The sequence below is a fragment of the Triturus cristatus genome, chromosome 12 (genome assembly GCF_964204655.1).
Source record: "Triturus cristatus chromosome 12, aTriCri1.1, whole genome shotgun sequence".
Taxonomy (NCBI): Eukaryota; Metazoa; Chordata; class Amphibia; order Caudata; family Salamandridae; genus Triturus; species Triturus cristatus.
Genome location: NC_140595.1, coordinates 855,036,065 through 855,062,548, shown reverse-complemented (window position 1 = coordinate 855,062,548; position 26,484 = coordinate 855,036,065). Strand labels below are relative to the sequence as shown.

General features: G+C 47.1%; 1 protein-coding gene across 1 annotated transcript; it reads right to left on the bottom strand.

The window, feature by feature from the left end:
* Positions 1-8,587: 8,587 nt before the first annotated feature.
* LOC146783099 (olfactory receptor 226-like) lies at positions 8,588-9,544 on the bottom strand. The gene has a single exon (XM_085637290.1). It carries the CDS (start codon positions 9,542-9,544, stop codon positions 8,588-8,590), a length of 957 nt encoding a protein of 318 aa, XP_085493416.1.
* Positions 9,545-26,484: the final 16,940 nt, after the last annotated feature.

The window sequence follows — 26,484 nt, the reverse complement described above, 5'->3', positions numbered from 1 at the left end:
ATTCCGATGTTGCTGAGGCACTGCACTAGGGTGCGGTAGACACACAAAGGGCGGTGGCAGACAGTGTCGAACGCAGCAGAGAGGTCCAGGAGGATGAGGGCCGCTGTTTCCCCATTGTCGATCAGGGATCTGATGTCGTCGGTGTCTGCGATCAGGGCGGTGCTGTGGTTGGCCCGGAACCCGGACTGCGAGGGGTCAAGGGATCCGTTCATCTCGAGGAAGGCGGCGAGCTGTCTGTTGACGGTCTTCTCAATGACTTTGGCAGGAAAAGGAAGGAGCGAGATGGGACGGTAGTTCTTGAGGTCAGTGGGGTCCGCCGTTGGTTTCTTCAGGAGGGCGCTAAGCTTGGCGTGCTTCCAGCTCTCCGGGAAGGTGGTGGTGTGGAAGGAGGTGTTGATGATGTCCCGGAGGTGGGGTGCGATGATGGCGTCGGCCTTGTTGAAGACATGGTGGGGGCAGGGGTCGGTGGGGGATCCGGAGTAGATGGTGTTCATCGTGTGGGTGGTGTCTTCGGTGCTGATCGGGGTCCAGTTGCCGAGGGTGGTGGTGGTGGGCGTTGGTTCGGTGGTAGGGTGCGTGGTCTGTGCATTGAAGCTGTTGTGTATGTCGGCGATCTTGCGGTGGAAGAACGAGGCGAGTGAGTTGCAGAGGTCTTGCGAGGGAGTGATGTTGTTGTTTCCGGCGCTGGGGTTGGAGAACTCTTTGATGATGCTGAAGAGTTCCTTGCTGTCGTGGGCGTTGTTGTCCAGTCGTTCTTTGAGTGCTGTTTTCTTGGTGGCGCAGATCAGCTGATGGTGTTTGCGGGTGGCGTGCTTGAGGGCGGTCCTGTTGTCTGTGGTCTGGTCAAGCCACCAGGCTTTCTCGAGGGTGCGGCAGTTCTTCTTGGAGTCCTTGAGTTCGTCCGTGAACCAGGGGGTTTTCTTGCTGCCGGGTCTGCTGGGAGGGTTCTTTAGTGGTGCGAGGTCATCGGCGCAGGCGGTCAGCCACTTGGTGAGGTTGCTGGTGGCTTCGTTGGGGTCCGTTGTGCTGGTGGGAGGGTTCTGGCTGAGGGAGGCGGTGAGCTGCTTGGCGGTGATCTTGCTCCAGCTCCGGCGAGGAACCTGTTGCGGGTGGTGGTGGTTCGTGGTTCTTCTGAAGCTGAAGTGGATGCAGCTGTGGTCAGTCCAGTGGAGCCCGGCGGAGTGGCTGAAGGATATGTGCTTGCTGGATGAGAAGACGGGGTCAAGCGTGTGGCCGGCGTAGTGGGTGGGGGTGTTCACCAGTTGCTTGAATCCGAGGTTGGCGAGGTTGTCCAGAAGGGTGGTGGTGTTTCTGTCATTGTTGTTTTCCAGGTGGAAGTTGAGGTCCCCTAGGAGGATGTAGTCAACGGAGGGAAGGGCGTGCGGGCTGATGAAGTCTGCAAAGTCTTCGCTGAATTGTGTGCGTGGTCCAGGGGGTCTGTAGATGAGGGTGCCTCTGAGGGTGGTCTTGGGGTCGGTGTGTATCTGGAAGTGGAGGTGTTCGGCGGCGGTGAAGGTTTCGTCGGAGTTGGTCGAGATGCGGATGGTGTTCTTGTGTACGATGGCGATGCCTCCTCCCGTCTGGTTGACGCGGTCCCTCCGGGTGATCTTGTATCCGTCCGGGATGGTTATGGCAATGTCGGGCGCTGAGGAGGCGTTCATCCAGGTTTCAGTGAGGAATTCGACGTCTGGTGCTGTTGCGTCGAGCAGGTTCCAGAGTTCGACGGCGTGCCTGTGGACGGAGCGGGTGTTGAGCAGGATGCACTTGAGGTGGTTGTTGCTGGTGTCTGACTTGGCGGGAGCGGTGCAGGTCCAGAGGCAGGTGAATTTGCAGTCTTGGCAGGTGAAGGGCCCGTGGGTGCATCTCGGGGTGGCTCGGTAGCAGGCGGGGTTCCGGCCGGTGTTGAGTGCATTGAGGGTGGTGGGGTCGTAAGTCCGTCGTGTTGGCTGGCGTTCTCGGGGGCCAGGGGTCCTGGCACTGGGCACGGTCCAGGCGCGGACGGACTCAGACGGGCTTGCCTTAGGCGCGCCTTCGGCCCGTCAGCGGCGCGCCCGCTGCGCGGCCTCTGCGCGGCCTCCATATGAGGGGGAGAGGGAGGGAGGAGCAGCTGGGAGGTGGGAGCGGGGCGGCCAATGGGAAACAAGGGGGCGGGGCCGCAGGGACGCAGCGGCGGGAATGGAACGGCGGGGGACACGGAGAAGAGAAAAGGGTACAATGAGGAGGTAAAACGGGCTCAGGGGTACAAAATGCAAGAAGGTGGCACAGGCAGTGGGGACAGAAGGCAAAAGGGTACAATGAGAAGTAAAAACGGGCTCAGGGGTACAAAAATGCAAAAAGGTGGCACAGGCAGAGAGGCAACAAAGGAACAGTACTTAGCGGCTGACACGAGCGTCAGAGGCGGCGAGAAGTAGTACACACAGGGGGCTGTGCGGCGGTGAGGGAAGCGACCTACCTGGTGGCAGGGTCAAAGGTCGCTCTCTCTAACGCTGCGCGGCCTCCATATGAGGGGGAGAGGGAGGGAGGAGCAGCTGGGAGGTGGGAGCGGGGCGGCCAATGGGAAACAAGGGGGCGGGGCCGCAGGGACGCAGCGGCGGGAATGGAACAGCGGGGGACACGGAGAAGAGAAAAGGGCTGTGAATCTGCAAACACATTTTTCAGGATATTTGTCCTTTTTCAAAAGAGAACAACTGTCATTTGGGGGTGCTGGCAATGCTGTTCACAGTCTTTGCAGGTCTCTGTACCACTCCTACAGTGCGGATGCATCCAAGAACTCCTCAGCTCAACTCAACAAGGATTCAATGGCCAAAGGGGGGACGGAGCACAGTGCCTGGCCTTCCAAAATACAACGCGCCCAGATGCCTTGTACTTAATACAGTGCATGGCACCACTCTCATTAGTTAAAGGTCTTTCACAGTCACTACTGTTGGTAAAGCCATTGTGGAGGTTCTTTATACACTTGCTTCATGATATGTGTCCTTCTTTAGTAGAGAGGAACACCTTACATTTGGGGCTGCTGGAGATCATAGCACAGAGGGTCCAGCAGCCTCCCCTCTAGTGGTAACTGCCAGTACAGCTGGTATGGTCTCTGTGTCTCTGTGATATCCCCCTTCTGCTTTGTTCTACTTTTAAATATGCCATCCTAGTCCCAGAGTCATAGGAGGCCTGGGTAGCTTTACAGGGGGATTTAAACCATCATTCCTAAGATGCCACTCATTTCTCACTACATTTGAAACATAATCTACATCTCAAATGAGATAAGCTTTATTTGGTTTAATAAAAGCAAATTGAATGTAAACTTGAAGGAAAGCATGTTTTTGAGAAGATAAAAAGAGTATCAAAATAGCATCGAAAGTTAGAAAAATTATAGTTATGGACACCAAGCTATATGATTACACAAAGTAGACCTGAAAAGAAACAAAATCATAACACAAAAAATAAACTAAAGAAAATCAGATGACTTACACCTGTATTTTCTTCTAAAAATACACAAGTTGCTTAATGACCCACCAAATCAACCTTTATTTTATTATTCATTAAAACCATTGCGCAATGTAAAATGCAAAGTAGGCATTCTAAAAACTTTGGGGCAGATTTACAAGAAAGTGACGCATCTGTAGAGATGCATCACTTTCCCTGCGCCAACATGCAAAACCCTTGCGTCACCATGGATGCGCCATATTTACAATACGGCGCACTATGGCACAAGGATTGACAGATGTTTCAGAAATTCTGACGCATCTGTTGACGGAAAAGTCACGCATTGCTGGAGTCGTGTCGCAAGCACGATGCAACTACAGCAATGCTCAGGCGCAACGACGGTGCAAAAGTGACGCAAGGGGCTTGTAAATCTGCCCCTTTAAGTTAGAGTTTATTTATTTTAAGGACTATTACATTAAAAAAACCTCACTACTGCACTACCTAATATCATTTTTGAGGGATTAAAGACATTTAGATATTGAATCTATACATGTTCTTATTTTTAAGCATTTAAAAAAATGTATTAGGTATTTCAACCACACATTTGCAAACCCCTTACAGCAACAGAAAGCATGCGCCAAGGATTCAGTCTTGTAGGAGCAGACAAATATTGGACAAGGAGATGTATTCCATGACTGCTTTATTACCCCATCATAAAACCGGCCAAATCACAGCCTTTCCAGTTCCTGCTTGTTCTAAGTGCCATTTTTTCTGTTAGCTTGGATTGATTGGTGTTTTCATCTAAGGGAGGTGATAAAGTGCTGACGTTCTTGAGGGTAAGGCAGATGGAATTGTCTAGTGCAAAAGAGCAGGCATGCTGATGTTTTCTTAGTAAGAGTTCCAGTTGATACCACAGAAAGGCAGGCTCCTAGAATGTCTCCATATTAAACATTTTGGGGCATATTTACAAGGTCTGGCGCATCTCTGCAAATCAGCAGGAATGCGCCAGAACACTTGCGACAGGCAAAACCACCCGTGCACCACCACTGATGGCGCACAGATGGGCAGATGCGTGTCACATCCCCTGTCGTAAAGGCGTCGCATTGCTGGAACGCCCACCCTGCGCCGTAACGCCCACATGAAACCTGACGCAGGTATCATGTGGCGCAGAGCTTTACAACGTGACGCATCTCCCTAGATGCGTCATGTTGTAAATAGGGCGCAACGTGGCACATGGTTTACGCCGCTGCTGCCTCACAGAAGTGACGCAACGGCGGCGCAAATGTGGCGCAAGGGGCTTGTAAATCTGCCCCTTTCATTTTTGGGGCTCTAGAGGAGAATATTTTAGGTCCTGGCAAGCCCACATTCCTCCCTCAAGACACAATCTTAGTGACCACTGACTGGCTCTCGCACAACTTTGCCAGAATGAAAATGAGCCGCCTGCCTGGTTTAATGATTGTCTGTGGGGCAAATTCTAGTCTGTGTCCAGCTTGATGACCTGGGAGGAGAGAACATTTCACCACCCTATTGTAGGGATGGGACATGCTTTGCTTCTATCACTTATGATAGTGGCTTTAGTTGGGCTCTGAATGTTTGTATACATCATATTTCCTCAAGTTGTGTGGAGAGGGAACCTTTGCTGTTGAGCCATCCTCTCAGGTACTTTTAACTATCAGCAGATTTAAGATGCCAGTGTTAATCTCCCAACCACCCTTCCAGCTGACCCCTTTGGCGATGTGTAGAGCATTGGACTTTCATGGTATATGGCTAGTTTGTTAGCAGCATAATAGGATCCCAGCTGGTGTCTGCAAACATTAGGATTTAGAAGTTCTTACCTCCAGGTTGAGGGGTACACTCTGGAGTTATGGAGGCTGGAAGCCACGTCAACCTCATAAGGATTAAAAGGTAGAGGGGCTAGCATGCAGCCTTTCTTTGTATACTTTTCTGGCTAGGAAGGAGTCTTTGCCCAGTTCTATGCAGCTCCATGCATCTGTATGCAGCACCTGAGCGACTCTCAGTAAAGTACCATATATGCCACATCCTGCCAATTTGTGCCAAAGCTTATTGTGATTTTATAGTGTTGAATGTGCTTCAAAAGTCTATAAAACATGCAAATCAGTGTGAAGATTTGGGTGTCAGGTGTTTTTTACTAGCATAGAGAGTGCTATTATGTTATCGATTATACCGTGGCTATCTCTAAAGCCTGTTTGGCAACACAGGATTAAGTTTAGGTTATCTGCCCATTGTTGTAGGGAAGGGGGTGTGGCACAGTGGCCAGAGCTGCCGACTTGGGAGCTGGGGATCCGGGTTTGAGTCTCGGCATTGGCACAGCATCCTGAGTTTATGGACAGTGCTTGGGTACCTTCACGGGTGATCAGCTCTGCTATATAAATCCACAAATCTTGTAGATTTTTTAGAAGAAGGCTGACATGTTGCTTAGTTCCTGTATTTAAGAGGACTATCACCCTATAATAAGCTGGACATAGGTGCAAGCCTTTTTTGTCTTTGGAGCAAAGAATGGCGTCCTTCCAGGCTGGTGGTATCAGGCCTGTGAAATAGCTCATATTAAATACTGAGTGCTGCCAGCTGTCCCCAACTCTGAATCTATTGTGAATAGTTTAGCAGGGGTCACTGGCTCCATCTGCCCCATCTTTCTTAATGCCAATGACTACAGCTTGGGTCGTGCACCAAGGGGTGGGTCTTTAAGTTTTGCTTTTGATTTGGGTATCGGTTGTTTCCTGATTTTGGCAGTATTGTGCTGAGACGTGCATTTCTCACAAGCTTCTGAAGAAGCTGCTGCCTTGTTTTGCTTGATGTCCGTCATGGATTGAAGTTTTGTAGGCCCAGAACTGCCTTAAATCATTCCTATTGCATGTCTTGTACAAAGAAAGCCACTCTTTGTCTCTTTGCTGTCACATTGCCTCTCATACTTTCTTCTTATATAGTTTTCTGCCATCTTAAGTGCTTCTTTGGTTTGGTTGTTTACACTGTGTGAAGTGGCAGAATGTGATAAGCGATTTATTTCTCTTTTTAGTTTTCTCGACTCTGCAACAGTCATCTGATTTTCTGGTTGGGTCAAGAATGTCCTTTGCTTGCAGTAAAGTCCCTTTCGTAGTTTATTGATTGCAAAGTTGCCATGCACCAGTTGGTAATATGGGTGTTGCACTCTAATAGGGCAGAGGGTCTGCCATTGTGTAACTGTTGACTCCTGACACCAGGCCGCAAATGTACTCATATGCCATTTTAATTTTAAGAGATTTTAGTGATCTTATCATTGCAGGCGATATCGTGTTCTATAGTCATACATTGTGTGTAATGGTTTCTCTCCAACGTCTCAATAATTAGAAAATCTTTTATATCCCTGTATTTACCTATTTCGTACATTAGTCATAGCATTGCTTTTCAGATTCATCCCTCAAAATAATGCTTTAGAAATAAAAGAATAACACTACTACAATAGGAGATCAAACGTATAAGTGACACATTCTTATGCAACTAATACTTTTTACTTTATACCATAACTATTTCAGTAGCTAGGATAAATATTGCATTCAATTGTTGGGCACCACAATAGGGCGCATCACCACTGACAGTTGCGCAAACCTATTTATATGAAGCTCTGAGAAGAGACATAATCTTACAGAACAGGAAAGGGCATCATATCTTGCAGTCTTTTTAGATACGTCAATGGCATATTCTGATATTCGAAAGACCAGGGATTAACTGGTGTAGGACATCAAGACACCGAGCAAGCAATATGATCACACTAAATTTACAAGCACTGTCAGTAAATCCAAGATACTTTTTGTTGATGTCAAACATTAACTTGTTGGCTGGGCTTTACTGGTAATACATACACGATACACACATACAATACAAGCTAAGCCTGATTGTTTGCCAACATGAGAGCACACACTGTTTAAAGCATGTGTAAGTGTGTGTGTGTTTGCATGTGTGTGTGTGTGTGTGTGCGCATTTCAGGCTTAGGCTAAGAAAAACCATCCAGAAAATATCAAGAATGGAACTCTTTAAAATGAAAGCTTAATCAGTGAAATAAAAATGAAAAAGTAACAAAAATTGAAAGATTGTGCAAAAGAACTGGGGTCACTATGAAATGTGTGATGATTTAAGTTAGGGTGGGTGGTACACTCTGCTTTGCTGGTGAAGTTTGCTGAGTTTTGCCCACTCCGTGCTCCACCCTGGGATTTCTCAATCCTGGCGGTAGTGGTAAGTCACTACCGTTCGGTTGAGAGTGCAGTCGGTCAAGTAGAAACTCTACTCGAGCAGTAGAAAGAAGCAGCGCCCTCTGGAGCAGCACCTGGTTCCCTTTGCGCTGATTTTACAGCATGGAACAAGCTTCCAGTACTAAAAATCATTGAGAGCTTCTCGATGTGCCAAAATTCCAGTGCTCGCGGAACTCTGAGGAATCTCGGAACTCCGCAGAATTCCGTGGAGCAAAACGCTACAAAATAGCTTGTAATTTCTGCCATACAGGATAAACGTTAACATGAACTATCACAAATTACTTGGGCCATATGTATCATTGTAATGCTTGAAACACTGGTTGCAATTTTTGCGACCACTGTGAAATTTTGTGAGCCAACAATTGTACTAATAGGTGAGTACCGACTCCCCAGGACATGTGAAGAAAATACAATATGACAGTTTTCTATTCCGTGTTTGTTTTAACGAAGCTCCTTGTGAACTCTGGGTTTGTTAAAACACCACACAACATATTAGTGAACATAAGAGCAATAGTTGTTTTAAGGCTACTAAATCTTTATTGCAATTTCACTTTGAAGTTCATGGACATAATGTTAAACTTCAAAGGAAAACCTCTTCAGAAAATCCTCTCAAGATGGTTGTCAACTACATACTACTGCACTTGTTAGACTGGAAGTAATGAATTCATGTGGTTGCATTTTTGCCAGTGCAGTTTTCCAATCTGGATGTTCACACACAGTAAATGTTCTATGTAAGTTAAATTTCAAGACATTTAGCACTGTGATCTACAGCAGTGTTCATGGTTGCCACTGGGAGGGTTTGTTCAATAGGTGTCAAAGGATGCAGTTACATTGGTATCCATGTTTACATCACTTTAGGGAGCTAGCACTTAGTGGTAAGGTTGCAAGATGTTATGTCAAATTCTATCCCTTTGTTTCCTAGTGACTCAATGCGAAGATTTCAACCCTGCCTTGAAAGAACTTGAGAGAAGACTTTTTCTCAGTGCTGCTCTCACCTCCTGGTTTCTCAGGGTATATATGATAGGGTTGAAGAGAGGGGTCAACACAGCGTAGAAAAGGGATGCAATTTTATCCATCTCTGACACCAAGGCGGTGGCGGGTCTCACATACATAAAGGTAATTGTTGTATAATGGATGATCACCACAGTGAGATGGAAAGAACAGGTGGAAAAGGCCTTCTGGCGTCCCTTGTTGGAAGGAATCTTCAAGATGGTAATGATGATGTACACATAAGACACAGATATAAGCACGAAGGTGCTGATGATCATTAAAGAGGCCAGTCCAAAGGTCAGCAACTCAATCACTGAAACATCTGAACAGGAAAGCTTCAACAGGGGGGCCACATCACAGAAGAAATGGTGAATCTCAATGGGCCCACAGAAAGATAGTTTACTGATCATAATAATTGGCAGTAAAGGACACAGGAACCCCGCAGCCCATGCCAGCATAGCGGTCTTGTAGCAAGTTTTGCTCTGCATAATGGATGGGTAGTGGAAGGGGATACAAATGGCCAGATACCTGTCCAAAGCCATCACCGACAGCAGCAAGCACTCTGTGGTGCCTAAGGCAAAGAACATGTAGCACTGAGAGATGCAGGCCCTGACAGAGATTGTGTTCTGTCCTGGCAGGAAGTTCTGAAGCATTTTGGGAATTGTCACTGTGGTGTACCAAATCTCCATGAAGGAAAAATTGCTCAAGAAGAAATACATGGGTGTGTGAAGATGAGTGCTGATCCACACCACCGAAATGATGATGACATTTGTTGTGATGATTAACATGTAGACAGTGAAGACGATAAGGAAGAAGAATGCCTTGAGGGACTCTGGGCCACCGAATCCAAGAATCAAGAATGTAGTCACACTGGTCCGATTGCTCTTATCCATCTCAGTGGCTCTTGGAAGCTTCCAAATAAACAGGAAGGGTTAGCAGGCACCATGTAGTGCAAGGAGCTCATTGCAGCTTTGTTTCACAGAGTAGTAAGATTACTATCACCAATGTTTCAAACAAGGTTTTTACAGTGAAAAATGAATACTTTCACCAGTATTATCTAAAGGGTAACTCCATCATGTGACTTCACTTCAGGATCAAAACAAGAGGCTCTGGAATATCCTGATCTGAAAATAGGACTAACATTCAAAGCAAAAGCTCTACTCAAAGCACAGGATGGGCAGGAGCAAAAAAGAAAAATGTAAAAGTACAAGCAGAGATTTCCGACTCTACCTGCACATACTTTTCTATTTTTTTGAATGCATATGCAATCCAAGAGTTATGGGCCACATGCATGAAGCTTTTCTCTGGTCGCAAGTGGCCCGATACACATAATTGGGCCATTTGCAACCACTAAAGAGCCTTTTTACATGTACTAAATGCTATTTTGCTATTCAGTAACATATTTCTGAATTGCAAAATGGGTTAGCAATTTAGTATTAAGAAGGGGCGTGCTATGAGCGTCCCTTCCTAATAGCGGCTCGACATTCGTGGTATGTATGAAGGTTTTGCATCAGAAATATAGCTGCAAAACATTTGCCTTTTACCACCAAATCCAATTTGATAGTAACCCATTGCATTATTTAAATGCAAACACAGACATGGTGGTCTGCTTTCCCTAGCAGACCACCACCTCTGTGTTTTAATGATCTCCAGTGGGAGGCAAATTGTGTCCCACCTCATCAGTATTAATGAGGTATCTCAATTATGACCCACTGAGAATCGCTAACAGTGTAAAACACACTGTTGTATTTGACTGTTTGCAATTTTCTAATAGCGAATAACAAAAATTTGCAATTAGGAAATCGCAACCAGAAGTACATCTGGCTCTATGTCTAGAAATTTCCACCAGCATACCTCTGGGATTTGTGAAGCCTCCATTCACCATGGTTTGAGGGCTCCATGGCAGAGAACTCCTCATTGAACGAACTGAGTTAACTACATAAATGCAGATTTTTCCCCTTGAGGAAATATTTTTGTACGGAGTAAGCTCCTCCCATACTGCATCTCAACTCCAACAAGAAGAAAGTAATGGTCTTCAGCAAAAAGACCACGTAAGAAATCTAGGGATCATCCTAGAAAACAAGCTCAACATGATTGAACAAGTCAACGCAGTGTGCACCTGCTGCTTCCACAGCATATGCATGCTAAAAGTTCTTCAAATGATTCACTCAGAACCCTAGATGGACCGTCATGCAGTCACTCATTACCAGCACTCTGGACTACAACAACACTCTCTATGCCGGAATCTCCAAACAAAGTCCTACACAGACTTCAGACCATCCGTAACATCACTCCGGCTCGTACTCGACCTCCCATGCTACACTGGCACCACACTGCACCTCAAAAAGATTCACTGGCTCCTCATTCAAAAGTGCAGTCAATTCAAACTTCTCATGCACACATACAAACCCTACACAACATAGTGCCAGTATACCTGAACAGTCACCTATACTTTCAATAACCTACCAGATACCTATGATCTATCTCACCCTCACTCACACACATTCCCTGCATCTGCAAAAACAAAACTGGAGGTTGCTCATTCTCCTACATCACACCCAAGACATGGAACAATCTGACTTAATACATCATAGCATCCTCCTCACTTCTCGAGTTCCGCAAATAGCTGAAGACTTGGCTCTTTGTAAACACACCTACCCAAGCGCTTGGATACCCTCCCACGTGATTAGTGTGCTATACAAATGAATATACCATGACAAAACATACACACCCAGTAAATCTGGACGTCCTCAGCTCAGTTTGGTTTATTTCAGGGCAAGGCCCATAAAACCTAATACAATAAAATGAATAATTGAAAATCTTACTGCAGACATTTAAAAACTGCCAAGCAACAGACATGGGAATTTAAGATCCATTAATAATTCTAGTTTAAGAACATAGTGTTGAGAACTAGGCATGGACTATTGAAAACTGCAGGTGAGACATTGCAAAGGTAGGAGGGGTGCACAAAGAGGCAAGAAAGGTACAGAAATAGGGAACAGGGGTGCAGGAAGAGGTAAGAGAGATACAGAAATGTGCAAGAGAGGTGCAGAAATAAGCAAAAGCAGTGCAGAAAGAAGGAAGGGAAGTGCAGAATGAAGCAACAGAGGTGGAGAAATAGAGAAGAGGGGTGCAGAAAGAGGCATGAGAGATGCAGAAATTTGCAAAACAGGTGCAGAAAAAGCAAGAGCAGTATAGAAAGAACTAACAGAGGTGCAGAAAGAGGCAAGAGAGGTGCAGAAACAGCCAGGAAAGGCACAGAAATAAGGAACAGTGGTGAAGTAAGAGGCAAGTGGGATACAGAAATTTACAAAAGAGGTGCAGAAAGAAGCAAGAGCAGTGCAGAAAGAAGCAAAATTGGTGCTGAGAGAGGCAAGAGGGGTCGGAAAGAGGCAAGAGAAGTGCAGAAAGAAGCAACAGAGGTGCAGAAAGAGGTAGGAGATGTGCAAAATCAGGCAGGAAAGGTGTACAAAGAGGCAAGGGGGTGGAGAAAGAGGCAAGATGGGTGCAGAAAGAAGGAAGAGAAGTGCAGAAAGAAGCAACAGAGGTGCTGAAAGAGAAAAGAAGGGTATAGAAAGAGGCAAGAGAAGTGCAGAAATAAGCAGCAGAGTTGCAGAAAGAGGCAATAGAGGTGCAGAAAGAGGCAAGAGAGATGAAGAAAGAAGCAAGTGAGGTGGAGACGGAGGCAAGAGAGGTGAAGAAAGAAGAGAGTGAGGTTCAGAAAGAGGCAAGAGAAGTGCAGAAAGAAGCAAGAAAGGTACAGAAAGAGGGATGACGAGTGCAGAATAAGACAACAAGGGTGCAGAAAGAAGCAAGATAGGTACAGAAAGAGGCAAAAGAAGTACAGAAAGAAGCAAGAGAGGTACAGAAAGAGGCATGAGAGGTACAGAAAGAGGGAGGAGTGGTGCAAAAAGACGCAATATGGGTGCAGAAAGAAGCAAGAGAGGTATGGAAAGTAGAAAGAGAAGTGCAGAAAGAGGCAAAAGAGTTGCAGAAACAGGAACAGATGGTGCAGAAAGAGGGAACAGGTGTGCAGACACGGGCAAGAGAGGTGCAGAAAGACAGAAGAGGGGTGCTGAAAGAGGCAAGAGAGATGCATAAATATGCAACAGAGGGGCAGAAAGAAGCAAGAGCAGTGCAGAATGAACCAACATAGGTACAGAAAGAGGCAAGTGGACACTGATGAGGCAAGAGAAGTGCAGAAAGAAGCAAATGAGGTACAGAAAGAGGAAAGAGAACGGCAGAAAAAAGAAAGAAAGGTGCATAAAGAGGAAGGAGAGCTGCACAAAGAGGCAAGGGGATACAGAGGCAAGAAGGGTGTAGAAAGAAGCAAGAGAAGTGTATAAAGAAGAATTAGCGGTGCTGAAAGAGGCATGTGGGGTGCATAAAGAGGCAAGAGAAGTAGAGAAAGAAGCAACACAGGTGCAGAAAGAGGCAAGAGAGGTGCAGAAAGAGGCGGGAAAGGTACAGAAAGAAGGAACAGTGGTGCAATAAGAGGCAAGAGGGATACAGAAATTTGCAAAAGAGGTGCAGAAAGAAGCAAGAGCAGTGCAGAAAAGAAGCAACATTGGTGCTGAAAGAGGCAAGAGGAGGTCGGAAAGAGGCAAGAGAAGTGCAGAAAGAAGCAATAGAGGTGCAGAAAGAGGAAAGAGAACAGCAGAAATAAGCAAGAAAGGTGCATAAAGAGGAAGGAGAGGTGCACAAAGAGGCAAGGGGATACAGAAAGAGGCAAGAAGGGTGTAGAAAGAGGCAAGAGATGTATAGAAAGAAGAATTAGCGGTGTTGAAAGAGGTACGTGGGGTGCAGAAAGAAGCAAGAGAAGTGGAGAAAGAAGCAAGAGAGGTGCAGAAAGAGGCAAGAGAGGTGCAGAAAAAGGCAGGAAAGGTGCAGAAAGAAGGAACAGTGGTGCAGTAAGAGGCTAGTGGGATACAGAAATTTGCAAATGAGGTGCAGAAAGAAGCAAGAGCAGTGCAGAAAGAACTAACAGAGGTGCAGAAAGAAGCAAGAGGGATGCAGAAAGAGGTTCGAACGGTTCACAAAGAGGCAAGAGGGGTACAGAAATAGGTAAGAGGGGTGCAGAAAGAAGGAAGAGAAGTGCTGAAAGAAGCAACAGAGGTTCTGAAAGAGACAAAAAGAGTGCAGAAAGAGGAAAGAGAAGTACAGAAAGGAGCAACAGAGTTGCAGAAAGAGGCAAGAGAGATGCAGAAAGAAGCAAGTCAGGTGCAGAAAGAGGCAAGAGAGGTGCTGAAAGAAGAAGGTGAGGTTCAAGAAGAGGCAAGAGAAGAGCAGAAAGTGGCAATTGAGGTACAGAAAGAGGCAAGAGAGGTATAGAAAGAGGCAACATAATTGTAGAAAGAGGCAAGACAAAAGCAGAAAGAGGCACTTGAGGTGCAGAAAGAGGCAAGGGAGGTATAGAAAGAGGCAAGAGAAATGCACACAGAGGCAAGAGAGTAGCATAAAGAGGAAGGAAAGGTGCACAAGGAGGCAAGAGGGGTACAGAAAGAGGCAAGAGATGTGCAGAAAGAAGCAAAAAGAGAAGTGGAGAAAGAAGCAACAGAGGTGCAGAAAGAGGCAAGAGTGGTGCAGAAACAGGCAGGAAAGCTGCAGAAAGAGGGAACCGAGGTGCAGAAAGAGGAAAGAGAGATACAGAAATTTGCAAAAGAGGTGCAGAAAGAGGAAAGAGAGATACAGAAATTTGCAAAAGAGGTTCAGAAAAAAGCAAGAGCAGCACAGAAATAACCATCAGAAGTACAGAAAGAGGGAAGGGTAGTGCAGAAAGAGCTAGGAAAGGGGCACAAAGAGGCAAGAGGGGTACAGAAAGAGGCAAGAGAAGTGCAGCAAGAAGCAACAGAGGGTCTGAAAGAGACAAGAAGGGTGCAGAAAGAAGCAACAGAGTTGCAGAAAGAGGCAATAGAGATGCAGAAAGAGGCAAAAGAGATGCAGAAAGAAGCAAGTGAGGTACAGAAAGAGGTAAGAGATGTGCAGAAAGAAGAAATTGAGGTTCAGAAAGATGCAAGAGAAGAGCAGAAAGTGGCAAGTGAGGTGCAGAAGGAGGCAGGAGAGGTACAGAAAGAGGCTCGAGAAGTGAAAGAAAGAGGCCAGAGAAATGCAGAAAGAGGCAAGAGACGTGCAGAAGGAAGAGATTAAGGTGCAGAAAGAGGCAAGTGAGGTGCAGAAAGAGGCAAGAATGTTACAGAAAGAGGCAAGGGAAGTACAGAAACAGGCATGAGAAGTGCACAAAGAGGCAAGAGAGTAGCGGAAAGAGGCAAGTGAGGTGAAGAAAGAGGCGAGAGAAGTACAGAAGGAAGCAGGAGATCTGTAGAAAAAAGCAACAGAGGTGCTGAAATAGCAAGTGAGGTGCAGACAGGGGCAAGAGAAGTGCAGAAACAGAACTGTGAAATGCAGAAATAAGACAGTGAGGTGCAGAAAGAGGAAGAAAGGTGCAGAAAGAAGCAAGAAAAATACAGAAAGAAGCCAGAGAATAACCCTGGGTGTAGTTTGCGTAGTAGGGCTACGCTACGGGAAGTGCACTTCGCACTACGCAAGCTACGCAAGCTGCGTAGTGCGGTATGGAAAATGCTGTTCGCACTGATTGCACAGTGCCAGATGCTTGTCTGCACTGTGCAATCATTGCTAACGGCATCTTGCACAGAGCAAGCTGTTGTTTTCTGCCACTCGAGTAGATTTGTACTCGAGCGGCAGTTTTCTCAATGCAGACTGGTAGTACCTCATCGCGAGCAGTCACGAGCATACACGACCACTCACAATGAGAAACCTGAACTCCCCGCGGTGAGAATCTCACCGGGAGGTTTATTTTCTACGCTCGCAATAGGCAACTTGATGTTGCTGATCGCGAACGAGGAAATAGTCTCACCGGGATGTCATTTTGCTCGCTCGCGGTCACCAACTTGACGTTGAGGACTGTGAGCAAGCAAAAAATGCCCGCTACGCTGCACGTTTTTGCACTGTGCTACGTGCAATTCGCGTAGCGCGTAGTTGCACAAACTATGCAAACTACGTGAGCGTAGCGTAGTCCTATGCCCAGGGTTACAAGAGAGGCACAGAAAGAAGTGAGGTTTGTGCACCATTAGTACCAATTTAACACCCACATTAAGCAATAAGTAACACATGACCATTCCAACTTTGCAAAGGGCCCTACACCACGCTGTGTCATGTGACACTGCTTTTTTGGGAACATTTGAGCCGTTTGATCTGGAAACAAGGCTTTTATTGTTCAAAACTGCAGATTAGGGAGCAATAGATGCAATATTTGGCAAATGCGGAAAATGTTTAATTTTGTGAAAATTGAGGCAGCCGAACAGTCACCTAATTCCAGTGGCCCTGCTCATACCTCCGACTAGGTCCAGAAGTGCTCCTCAGTGGTTCCTTCTTTTTTGTGTCTCATTGAGTTTATAGTTTAGCTTCTATGGAAATGAGGAAGACTAAACCTGAGGTTACCACTCCACAACACAGACTACAATACCACATAATTACACTCCAAAAGACATAATCTCACTCCACATAATTCCTATACACTAAATACAACATACTTTCTATTCACATAATTTCACTGCACAACAGACCACATAATTCCACTACACACAACGTATATCCACTCTACACCAAAAAGCATTAGTAAAAATGTTTACATTCACAACGCCAATAGATCTAACTCTCACAAATGCGAGACCTATTACTTTACAGATGCTTCTTTAACTGGTAGTCGCGTTTGCAGAGTGGTGCAGAAAGGGCGGTGGGCCTCCAGTCAGCGCTCAGGAATTCTGCTGTGTAGGACTTACAGGAGGGACCAGGAGGGCGTCTTGGCCTCCAAAGCCCCTCAGGAGTAAAGTGGACTTCATCCCCCAACCAGTACTGTACCAGGAGGCACATTTTCAGAGTAATGGAGAAAGGGGGGGCGTGGCCTCCGAATGACCCCTTAGCAATTTGACTGTGTGGGACTTAGTGGAGGTAATAGGAGAGGTAGTTGGCTCCTAAGGACAACCTTGGGAGCCAACCACACAGTGGGATTGCTAATTTGTCATAGCAGGCCACGCCCCCTATCCCCACCACTCTGCAAACTCATCTCTAGAGCGCTCTTGGATGGGGATTAATGTCCCCTTTGCTGCTGGGGGTCCTTAGGGGCCAACTAGCCTACCTGATACCTCCAGTATGTCCCAGATAGTGGGATTGCTGATACGTGGACACAGGCCATGCCCCCTTTGTCCACCACTCTGCAAACGGGCCTCCTAGCATGCTCTTGGTTGGGGGATGAAGTCATCTTGCCTCCTGAGGGTCCCTTGGGGCCAACTAACCCAGCAGGTATCTCCAGTAAGCCCCACACAGCTGGATTTCTGGGAGTGTTCTGAGGCCATGCCCCCTTTTACACCACTCTGCAAACATGCCTCCTAATGCACTGCTGCTTCCGGGATAAAGTCCACTTGTGTCCTGAGGTCCTCAGGACACAAGAGGACCTCATTGTCCCACCAGCAGTGTGCCAAGAGGTGTGTTTGCAGAGTGGTGTAAAAAGAGGTATGGCCTCAGACCACCTCTCTATGATCCCACTGTGTGGGGCATACTGGAGGTTCCTGGTGGCCTAGTTGGCCCCCAGTGACCCTCACTAGCAACCAGGACTTAATCCCCCAAGCAGAGTGCACCAGGAGGCACATTTGTAGAGTCCTGCAGGGAGGGGGCGTGGCCTCCGGCGAGTTGCCGGTTTCTTTTTTTTTATGGGAGGGGGCCCCCCTTTCCTGGGCCACTTCTGGCCCCGTGGACCCTATCAACCTGGGGCCTGGCCAGCCTTTATTTTTTGTAAAGAAAAATTCAGAGGGGGCTACGTGGCCCCCCTCCTGAGGCCAATTATGGCCCCAGGGACCACATCCCCCTCAAAAACATTTGAGGGGGGCTGAGTCACCCCCCTCCCAGGCCACTTCTGGCCCCGGGGACCCCATCCCCCAAGTCTGGCCTCCTTGATGGGGACCGTGGGGGGAGCCCCTATGCCCCACAGTCCCAGCCGGCTCTCCACCCCCTGCGAGAGCCGGCATTGCTTTTGGGCAAGGGGAACTGCTAACATGCAGCAACCCTTGCCCAAAATCGATTCTGCTTTGCTTTGTTGAAGTGAGAGCAGGTTTCCTGCTATCACTTCCATGAAGTGAAGCAGTGGCTGCCATAGCAAACAGCAATGTCCCAGGGGTGGATACCCTGGGACATTGCAAGAGCCGTCCCTGGGGGGTGGCAGTCCCCAGGGCCATTGAGGGCTCCAGGAGGGGGGCAGTGCGGCCCCCCTCCTAGCTGTTTGAAGCCCCGTGGAGGTGGTGGTCTCCGGGGCCCAGGGGTTTGCAACGGACCCCCATACTTAGTATACTGAATACCCCAGGGAGGTAGCGGTCCCCAGGGCTGTGGGTGGCCGCGATGCCCCCACACTTAATGATTAAAGCCCCAGGGAGGTGGTGGTCCCCGGGGCTATGTGGGGGCTGTGAGCCCCCCCACAGTTGAATAAGGATCACCCCAAGGAGATGGCACTCCCCGGGGGTGACCCCCGCACCATTATTATTCATTGCCCCCGGGATCTGGCCCACCCGGGAGCTTTGAGAAAACAAAGTGCGGGAGACCGCACTTAGTTTTTAAAAAATGTTCTTCTGGATTTGCGCATCCAGAGCAATTCCTACCGAAAATAAATATAACATTTTTTGGGGGGATCTGGGGGTACCTCAGGTGTTTGAACACCAGGAGCTGGAGCATTCAGGGCGGCCCTTATCTCAGGGGGAATAGCTTACAATAAGGCCTTGTCACTCTCCTCATCCATCTGCACCCCTCTCAACCGGGTGTCAGAGAAAGGGACAAAGTGAGGCACCAGCTCATCTTCCTGGTCGGCGATTCCATCACAAACCCAGGCATCATATGGGAGCATCAGTGGCACCTTTTTAATGTGGGATGCCTGCACCCAGTGTTTCTGGCCTTCTAGCTTGACAGCCGTGAGGCTGGCCAGCAACACCTGGGCAGGTCCCTTCTACCTCGGCTTCAGACAGGTCTGCATTGCCTGTAATTTGACACATTAGGACATACCTGGACCCTGCACTCCCAAGAGGAGGCAAATGCACTACTGCACTTTAAACGGCACTCCCAAAAGACGAGGTAATAAAACAAAGCCCAGCACTCTTAAGGTGAGGCAAGAAGACAAATTCAGATGCATTTAAAGGGACACACACATGTTTATTAATTCAATATTTAAAAAGGAAGGCAAAATATATCAGTTAATGCAGACTCCCACATATCAAGTAATTCAAGTGCAAATCCAGAATAAAATGTAGCATATATAGATGTAGCAAAGAGTAAAGAAACTTTGAAATTATGTACATAAAATAAGGAACACCCCAGCGATCAATCATGCAACATCCTTGCCAACTCAAGCTGGAGGAGCCCTTCGACAGCCCAGGAAGGGGTTTAATCAGGACCCAAGTTCCGTTTGTTTCACAGCAGTACGTCTACTCTGTGAATGAGCTCCTACTCGCTCTCCCGAAGACTTCCAGCTTTAATACCTTTACTAAACGTGAGGCGAAGGTTCTAGAAACCTCGCCCCCTTTCTTCTGTTGCTAAAACCGAGCTGGCAGTACTGGTCTGTGTCAAGGTCAAGACAGAAGCTGGCCAGGCTCCTGCATTTTGACTCCGAGACAGAGCTGTACATTCCGCACATTCCCTGAAAGGTGCCAAGCACGCATCCCAGACAACAGGTTCCAGTTCACTCTGATCTGTGAAGAGCAAAAAACAAGTGAAGAGCGAAAACATGCCCTCCCCACTTTGCAGCTATGTGCGAGCACAGAAAATGGATTCTGTTACACAAGATGGAATCTGCACAGAAAACGGAGTCAATTATGCCAAATGGAGCCAATGGTCAATATATCATTCTTAATATCAGTACAAGGTCTTGCGCTGGAAATGTCGAACCATTACATAGTCCTCGGCCTGTAGTCGATGGCCGGGTCCCTTTGGTACTGGTTGCAGAGTGGTGTGTATCTGCATCGACATATAGTTCCCCATGGGGGTCAGATAAGGGAACATCAGTCAGGTCTACCCGTACCTCAGTCCGAAATAAACAATCACGGACATCATTGTCCTTTTCTTCCAAAGGGAGGGGTAGTAACGTGGCTAGGTTCAAGGTAGCGCATCTTTGATGGTAATGTGCGGAGCAAATAATGTTAGTTCATATCCAGTGAGATGCGCACTTGTGAGGTGCTGCGTCTTTGTCTTGTTCAAAAGCTTATCCACAGCATAAGATACCATAACTGTGAGGTCAGTATCAAGGATGAGCCCTGCATATTGCTTGATAGATACTGCCGCGGCAGCTCTCAGGCAGCTCGGGAGCGCTCTGGTGACATTATCAAGTATAGTGGAGAAGTAAGTGCAGGGTCTCGGCTTACCACCGAAACCCTGTGTTAGAACAGAAAGCACGCAACTGTTCACCTCATGCACATAAAGCACAAAAGTCTTCTGGTAGTCAGGAGTACCAAGCACAGGATCAGAACAAAGCGCAACCTTTAATTGTTCAACAGCTTGCTGGCATGCAGGTGTCCAAGGAAGGGGTTCATGCACACCCTTGGTGGTGAGGTAAAGAAGGGGTTTTGTTAGTAAGGAGAAGTTCGGGATACACTGTAGACAATACGAAGTTATCTCCAGGAACGCGCGTACCTCACGTGGAGTCTTAGGTACAGGTATATTAGTAATAGCAGCTATGCGCTCAGGTGTTAGTTTGCGACCCTCCTTCGACAGTAGATGACCTAAGTAGGTGACCTCCTGTCGACAATATTGGAATTTAGATAGGGACACCTCGTGTCCATGGTGTGCCAAATGTAGCAGTAATTTAACTGTGGCTTCTTTACATCCGTTTTCAGTATCCGATGCCACAAGGAGATCATCAACGTATTGCAGCAACACATTACAAGGGGGAAGTTCCAAAGAATCTAATCGCGTTTCCAAAGCTTGACTATAGATACTTGGGCTTTCTGTATAGCCTTGTGGAGCACGACAGAATCTAAAACTCCGACCGGCTATTGCAAATCCAAACAGATATCTGCTATCTGGATGGATTGGTATACTAAAGAAAGCATTTTTCAAACCTATCACTGAAAAGAATTTGGCTGACGGGTAAATCATGGTCAGGATCTTGATAGGTAATGTCAGGGACCACAGGATACTCCGGAACCACAATTTTATTAAGCTCTCTAAGGTCAATGACAAAACGATAAACATCAGGATGGGCATCACAAGACTCCAAGGGTGCCTTTTTGAGGATAGGGAGGATAGGGCTATTGCACATATTCCCTGCCGTCTCTTCAACCACACCAGACTTAATAAATTCCTGTATTATTTGCAACAAAGCCTTGTCTCCTGCCAGGGCTATCTTGTTTTGGTGAATTTGCGGCAATCTGGCATTATCCTTGTTCTGTATAGAAACTGGCGGGATCTGAAGCAACCCCACATCAGTATCACCCGTAGCCCATAGCGTGTGTGGCACATCTCGGAACTCAGGAGGAAGGGTGGCATCTTTAGCGAGGCATTGTTTAGCACAGGTAACTTGCGGGCCAAGAGTCAAGTACACACCGTCAGGAGAAAAATAAATTGTTGCATGCAACCTTTTTAACAGATCCAGTCCTAGCAGGTTCTCTACACAATGTGACGTCAATAGAAATGGTGAGTCAACCGTGAAAGGGCCAAAAGTCAGAGCAAGAGGCTTAGAAATGGGGCTAACAATCGGTACGCCTGAGAAACCCACCAAAACATTGTTTTGGCCAGACAGAGCTGCCCCCGGGACTAGTGAATGGGAAACAGAGCTATTCATAGGCCCCTGCATCAACTAAATGTTTTTCGGTAGTACCTTGTAAATCTGCAGTAATGTTAGGTACACACTGATCTATAGGCACCTGAACTGGTCCCTTGCCCTGCCCCTGGCTGTCCTAACTATGAGACAAACCTGTTACTTCGTCCATATCATAGTTGTCATGGTAGGATTTTCTTCCCCGAGTGTCGTCAAAATAGTTCCTGCTCTGTCTATTATAAGACATGTCATCTGACTGCATCCCCTCTCGGCCTCCTCCTCCATGTCCGCATACTCCGAAACCCCGACCTCTCGGAGCCCCACCTCTCTGCAACAATTCAGGGTACTCGTTCCACCAATGCCCCTCTTTCTTGCAGTACACACATTGGTTGGGTCCCACATGTGTACCTGAAGCACCATCTCTGTTAGATCGAGGTGGCCATGGACCTGAACCCGAACCATGTCCTCTTCTCCCTCCTCTTGCAACTTGCTGCATCAACACCCTAATCTTCAAATCTTTTGGCTTCTCTACTTTTTCTGTATTCTCATTCCCTCTATGCTCATAATACTGCGCTAAACTCAATATGACCAACGGAGTGGAGGTCATCCAAGTACTCTCCGGGGCCTGCAACCTAGTTGCAACCTCGGGGAGCAAATTAGTGAAAAATCTGTTCACAAACAAACGGACGCCACCCTCTTTTGACAAATCCTGACTGCTAAAGTCCAGAAACAAACCTCCAAATCTGGTAAAGAAATCCAACACACTCTTGTCCTTCTTCTGACAACACGCAGTCAACATATCCCAATCAACTCTCTTCGGTGGGATGAGGGAGTACATATAGGCGATAATCCACCCCAGTAAAGCCAATAGCTCTGCCTTTTGCTTCTCACTGGGCTTGCGCTCCTTATCCCATGCTCTGATCTTGTCCCATGTTCCACCCATCTCCAACGCATGGTCCTGCGTGTGGATCTGTCACCATATATCCACCAGTACCAACAAGCCGAAAAATAGCTCTATGTCAGTTAGCGTCATCACTGTGGAGGAGGCCGCCTCTGTCAGTTCTTTGTAATATGTAGTGGGGTTTTTCCTGGGATCTGGCAACTGACTCTTTAGGGAAAGGACCTCACTCCTTTTCCAAGGAGTGTAGATCCTTTGCTCCTGAAACCGAGTGTCGACTCACGGTCTTATTACAGTATCCGTGGAGTCACGCAGTTCTGGTATTTCATGATGATAAATGCGATGCTGTGTCCCTAACATCAGAACCTTTTAGAGTAACTGGCCTCGGTAACCCACTAATGTACTTACATTACTAAAAACCTAATTTGGGGCCATGTCCGTAACATGTACTCTGTCTCGTATGTCATAAATTATCTATGGTGAGGTACCCTGGAAACACTGTGGTCACAAGTCTATCAGCGTGGCGGACATGTGCTTAAGAGCATCCTGTTGTATGAAGGGCTCATAATCTTTCATAACACTCCCACCATCCTCGACACTATAGATCGGGTGCCAGGCCCATTGGGCTGCCTGATTCTCCACAATCTGTTTCTCCTCAGTACCAAAAGCAGAGTGCACTAACACCTTTTCCATGTGATCTTGCACTGCTGTCCAGTTGGCTCCGGTAATTCCACGTGCAGGCGTTTCAGTATTCAATGGTGTTTGGGGTGTTACACTCACAGGGGAGGAGACGGATGCAGAGACAGGTACCATCATATAGGGAGACAGAGTTATGGGGGTGACAGAGGGCGTAGTGGATGAGACAGAGCTAAGAGACAGGGCAGGAGAGTGAAACAGACAGAACAGGGGAGGTAGCATTGTCTGCTCCTGTGGCTGGCGGGAATACAAGGGAGGCAAGTGGGGCTGGGGCTGAGGCAGTAGTACTAGAAATGGCTGCATCAGAGGAAACAACCCCACGCCAAGGGCTGGGATATGGGAACCGTAGGGTATATCCACTGTGGAGCATAGGGTGGTGGAGGACGAGGATCCAAGAGTTCCTCAACTAGCTCATCCTCCTCCCTAGTAACATAACACTTGTCAGTCTGAAGCCCGAATTTCCTATCTGCGCAATCTATGCCTTTCTTCGTCTTTTCTCTTTCATAGGCTACCGCCTTTTGCGTAATAGTTTGTGTCTGCTTCCTTCTAAACTTTTTCACTGATCGCATGCGTCGCTGCTATGCTTCTTTCTGCCACACTCTCAAAGAGTCAAACATGGACTGCCTACTCCTTTTAGAAAACAATTTGTCCTGCAGTAAATGTATTTTCTGTTCATCAAACGAGCCAGTAAGTGGCCATTGCAGCTCAGCATTGTCCCTCGTATATTTATTCCACAATGTCCTAAACATAATAGGCCCAATATCATGTTTGACATATATGTCAAAATTTGGGGTACCCTCCGGAGGTGCGGGCTGGCTCTCTTCCAACTGAGCATCAGTAAAACAACATCGACATCTGAAACATCCTAACTTACTTAAACAAGGCATCTTAATATAAGACACACACACTGTCCATAACGGACACCAACACCAACACCAACAACTGCAGATAAGAAGGATAGAATCCCTCAAAACGTGAAAATCAACTGTCCAGAGAGCATAGTCGCTACTCACTCAACCAAGTATTTCACCAGCACCATCATCGGTGTAGGTCCACAGACCCCACAGCACCCAAACACGCAAACGAATCACACATCGGCCGAGAGGCTGGCTCACATTCAGGACGACTGTCTAAAGACCGTTCAAGTTCAAGAGGACAGGCTTTAGCCCCAGACCTTTTTAAATGTATGCCAATTGCCAATTGTCCTGGCAGATTGTTCGCAAACAGCCCAGACCTTTTTCAAAATGCAAGCCGAATTACCAATTGGTCCATCAGGCTGTTCGCAAACACTCTGTGTACTTTACAAGGGGATGCAGACCCACCAAGTACAAACCAAGACGGTGTTAAACTGTACCAAGACACAGCCCGTCAACTCGTGTCGTTCAAGCAAGGCAGTTGAGAAACTGCCGACAAGACAGTCCAAGGACTGCATCAAGACACAGCCCAAAGGCTTGTGCCGACCAAGAATGGAGCCATTTTCCCAAGAACCAAGTCACTCACCTGGTGCAATCAGGTCGAGTCAAGTTATTCTCTTCTGCCGATTCTTCGGACCAAACAGTCAGCTCCAAGGTTTCACCCTCTCAGGGCCCCAGCCGATGATTACTAACCGGGGATCCGCTCGATCAGAAGTGTGGGGCAGCTGCTAGAAGCAAGCTCGGTATTGTGTATATTGTGCCCCGATCCGCCCGACCGACCAGACACCACCCCGGCCCCTACAACCCAATTAAGGGTGAGTAGATCACTTTGCAGGGTCCGTGTTCGGGCACCAACTGAAGGACAGGGCCCTGTAGGGCCACGCGGGATATACACAACCACCTGCTATGCCTTCCCCAAAATGAAGAGTCGGTCAGACAGTAGAGAATACAAGCTTACTTTATTCAGTATACACTCTGCAGAGAAGCCCAGTCAGGGCTTCACCCTAAGATGTCTGCCGAGAGTACTGATGCCCCAGGGTACACTAATACATAATAAACCCTTCTGGAGACTTCGGCCACGCCTCTAATGGAAAGTTACCGGCTTGAGCTGGGCATGAACAAAGGAGGTACATAGAGATAAGCTAACACCTGTCAGATGGGTGCACTATCAGCACTCCAAGGTCACTGTGCCGAGACTCGGTGTCTCCTAACGTGGGAGCAGAGCTATACATTGAGATTGGAATGCAGAGAAAGAATATCAGTTCTTTAGCAAGTCGGGTTACAGCCTTGAAGAGGGGAGAAAATAATAGCAAAGTACAGTGTTCTGCTGAGGCAAGCGAGAAGAGAAATAAGGCCTAGTATGAGTAGAGCCCAAGCAGTTTTCTAGTGATTGTGAAATACAAAATGGAGTCACACAAGAGAACTAAGCTTACATGTTGCGAGGATAACTCAGTGGGTTGCATAACGTGAATACAAATGGCGTCTATTTAGCCACATATTGCTAACCTATCATAGCATGTGTAAGTGCACAACTGGAAGGGGGATTTTGAACCTAACAACGTCACATATTACATTACTCATGACATGGTCAGTGACATCAATGATGACATCACTGATGACATCTGAAATGATATCACTGATGACATCAATGATGACATCATCCAAGTGATCATCTGATGCACCTCTTCACACCCTAATATAACCTTTCATATACCCACACAGACTACCAATATCGAAACCATAGACAGACCAATAGCAGTTAGTACATATCATCTCAGTGATTCATACGTCTACAAACACATCCACTCACTAACCCATACACACAGTCATTCGTCAATACAGCCACTGATATATCCACTCATACACCCATATAGACACTCAAATACTGCCACTCACCCAAAGAGTTTTTCAAACACCTAGTCAGTCACCCAAATAATTAATTACACTGCCATTTACTCACCTATACAGTTATACACACAAACCACCTCACTTATTCATACAGATAGTACCATATACGTACTCTCTTCGACAATGACTGACATAAGCACATATTTATCCATGCAGCCAATGTCACAATCACTCACTGTCACATATACGCACTTATATACTCCAACACTCACATATACAGCCTTTCACATATCTAGTTACTTACACATATACCACTGAGACAACCATTCAATCACCAACACAGCTATAAGTAGACTCACTCATCCATACAGTCCCTAACACATGCACTCATAAACTCATACACCCAGTGAATCACCCACTCACACATCCGTGTAGGGAGTCACAGAACACACCACCCACCCACACAGACACTCAGGCACCCATACAGGTACTCAGACAACCAATCATTGACCCATATAGACACTGATGTCTATAGTCTATAGTCTACAGTGGATCACCAACTGCGCAGACGCCCTCGCACCACTGAAGAAGAACCCCCCCAGCAGACGCGGCAGCAAGAAAGCCTCCTGGTTCACCGACGAGCTCATCACCTCCAAGAAGAACTGCCGC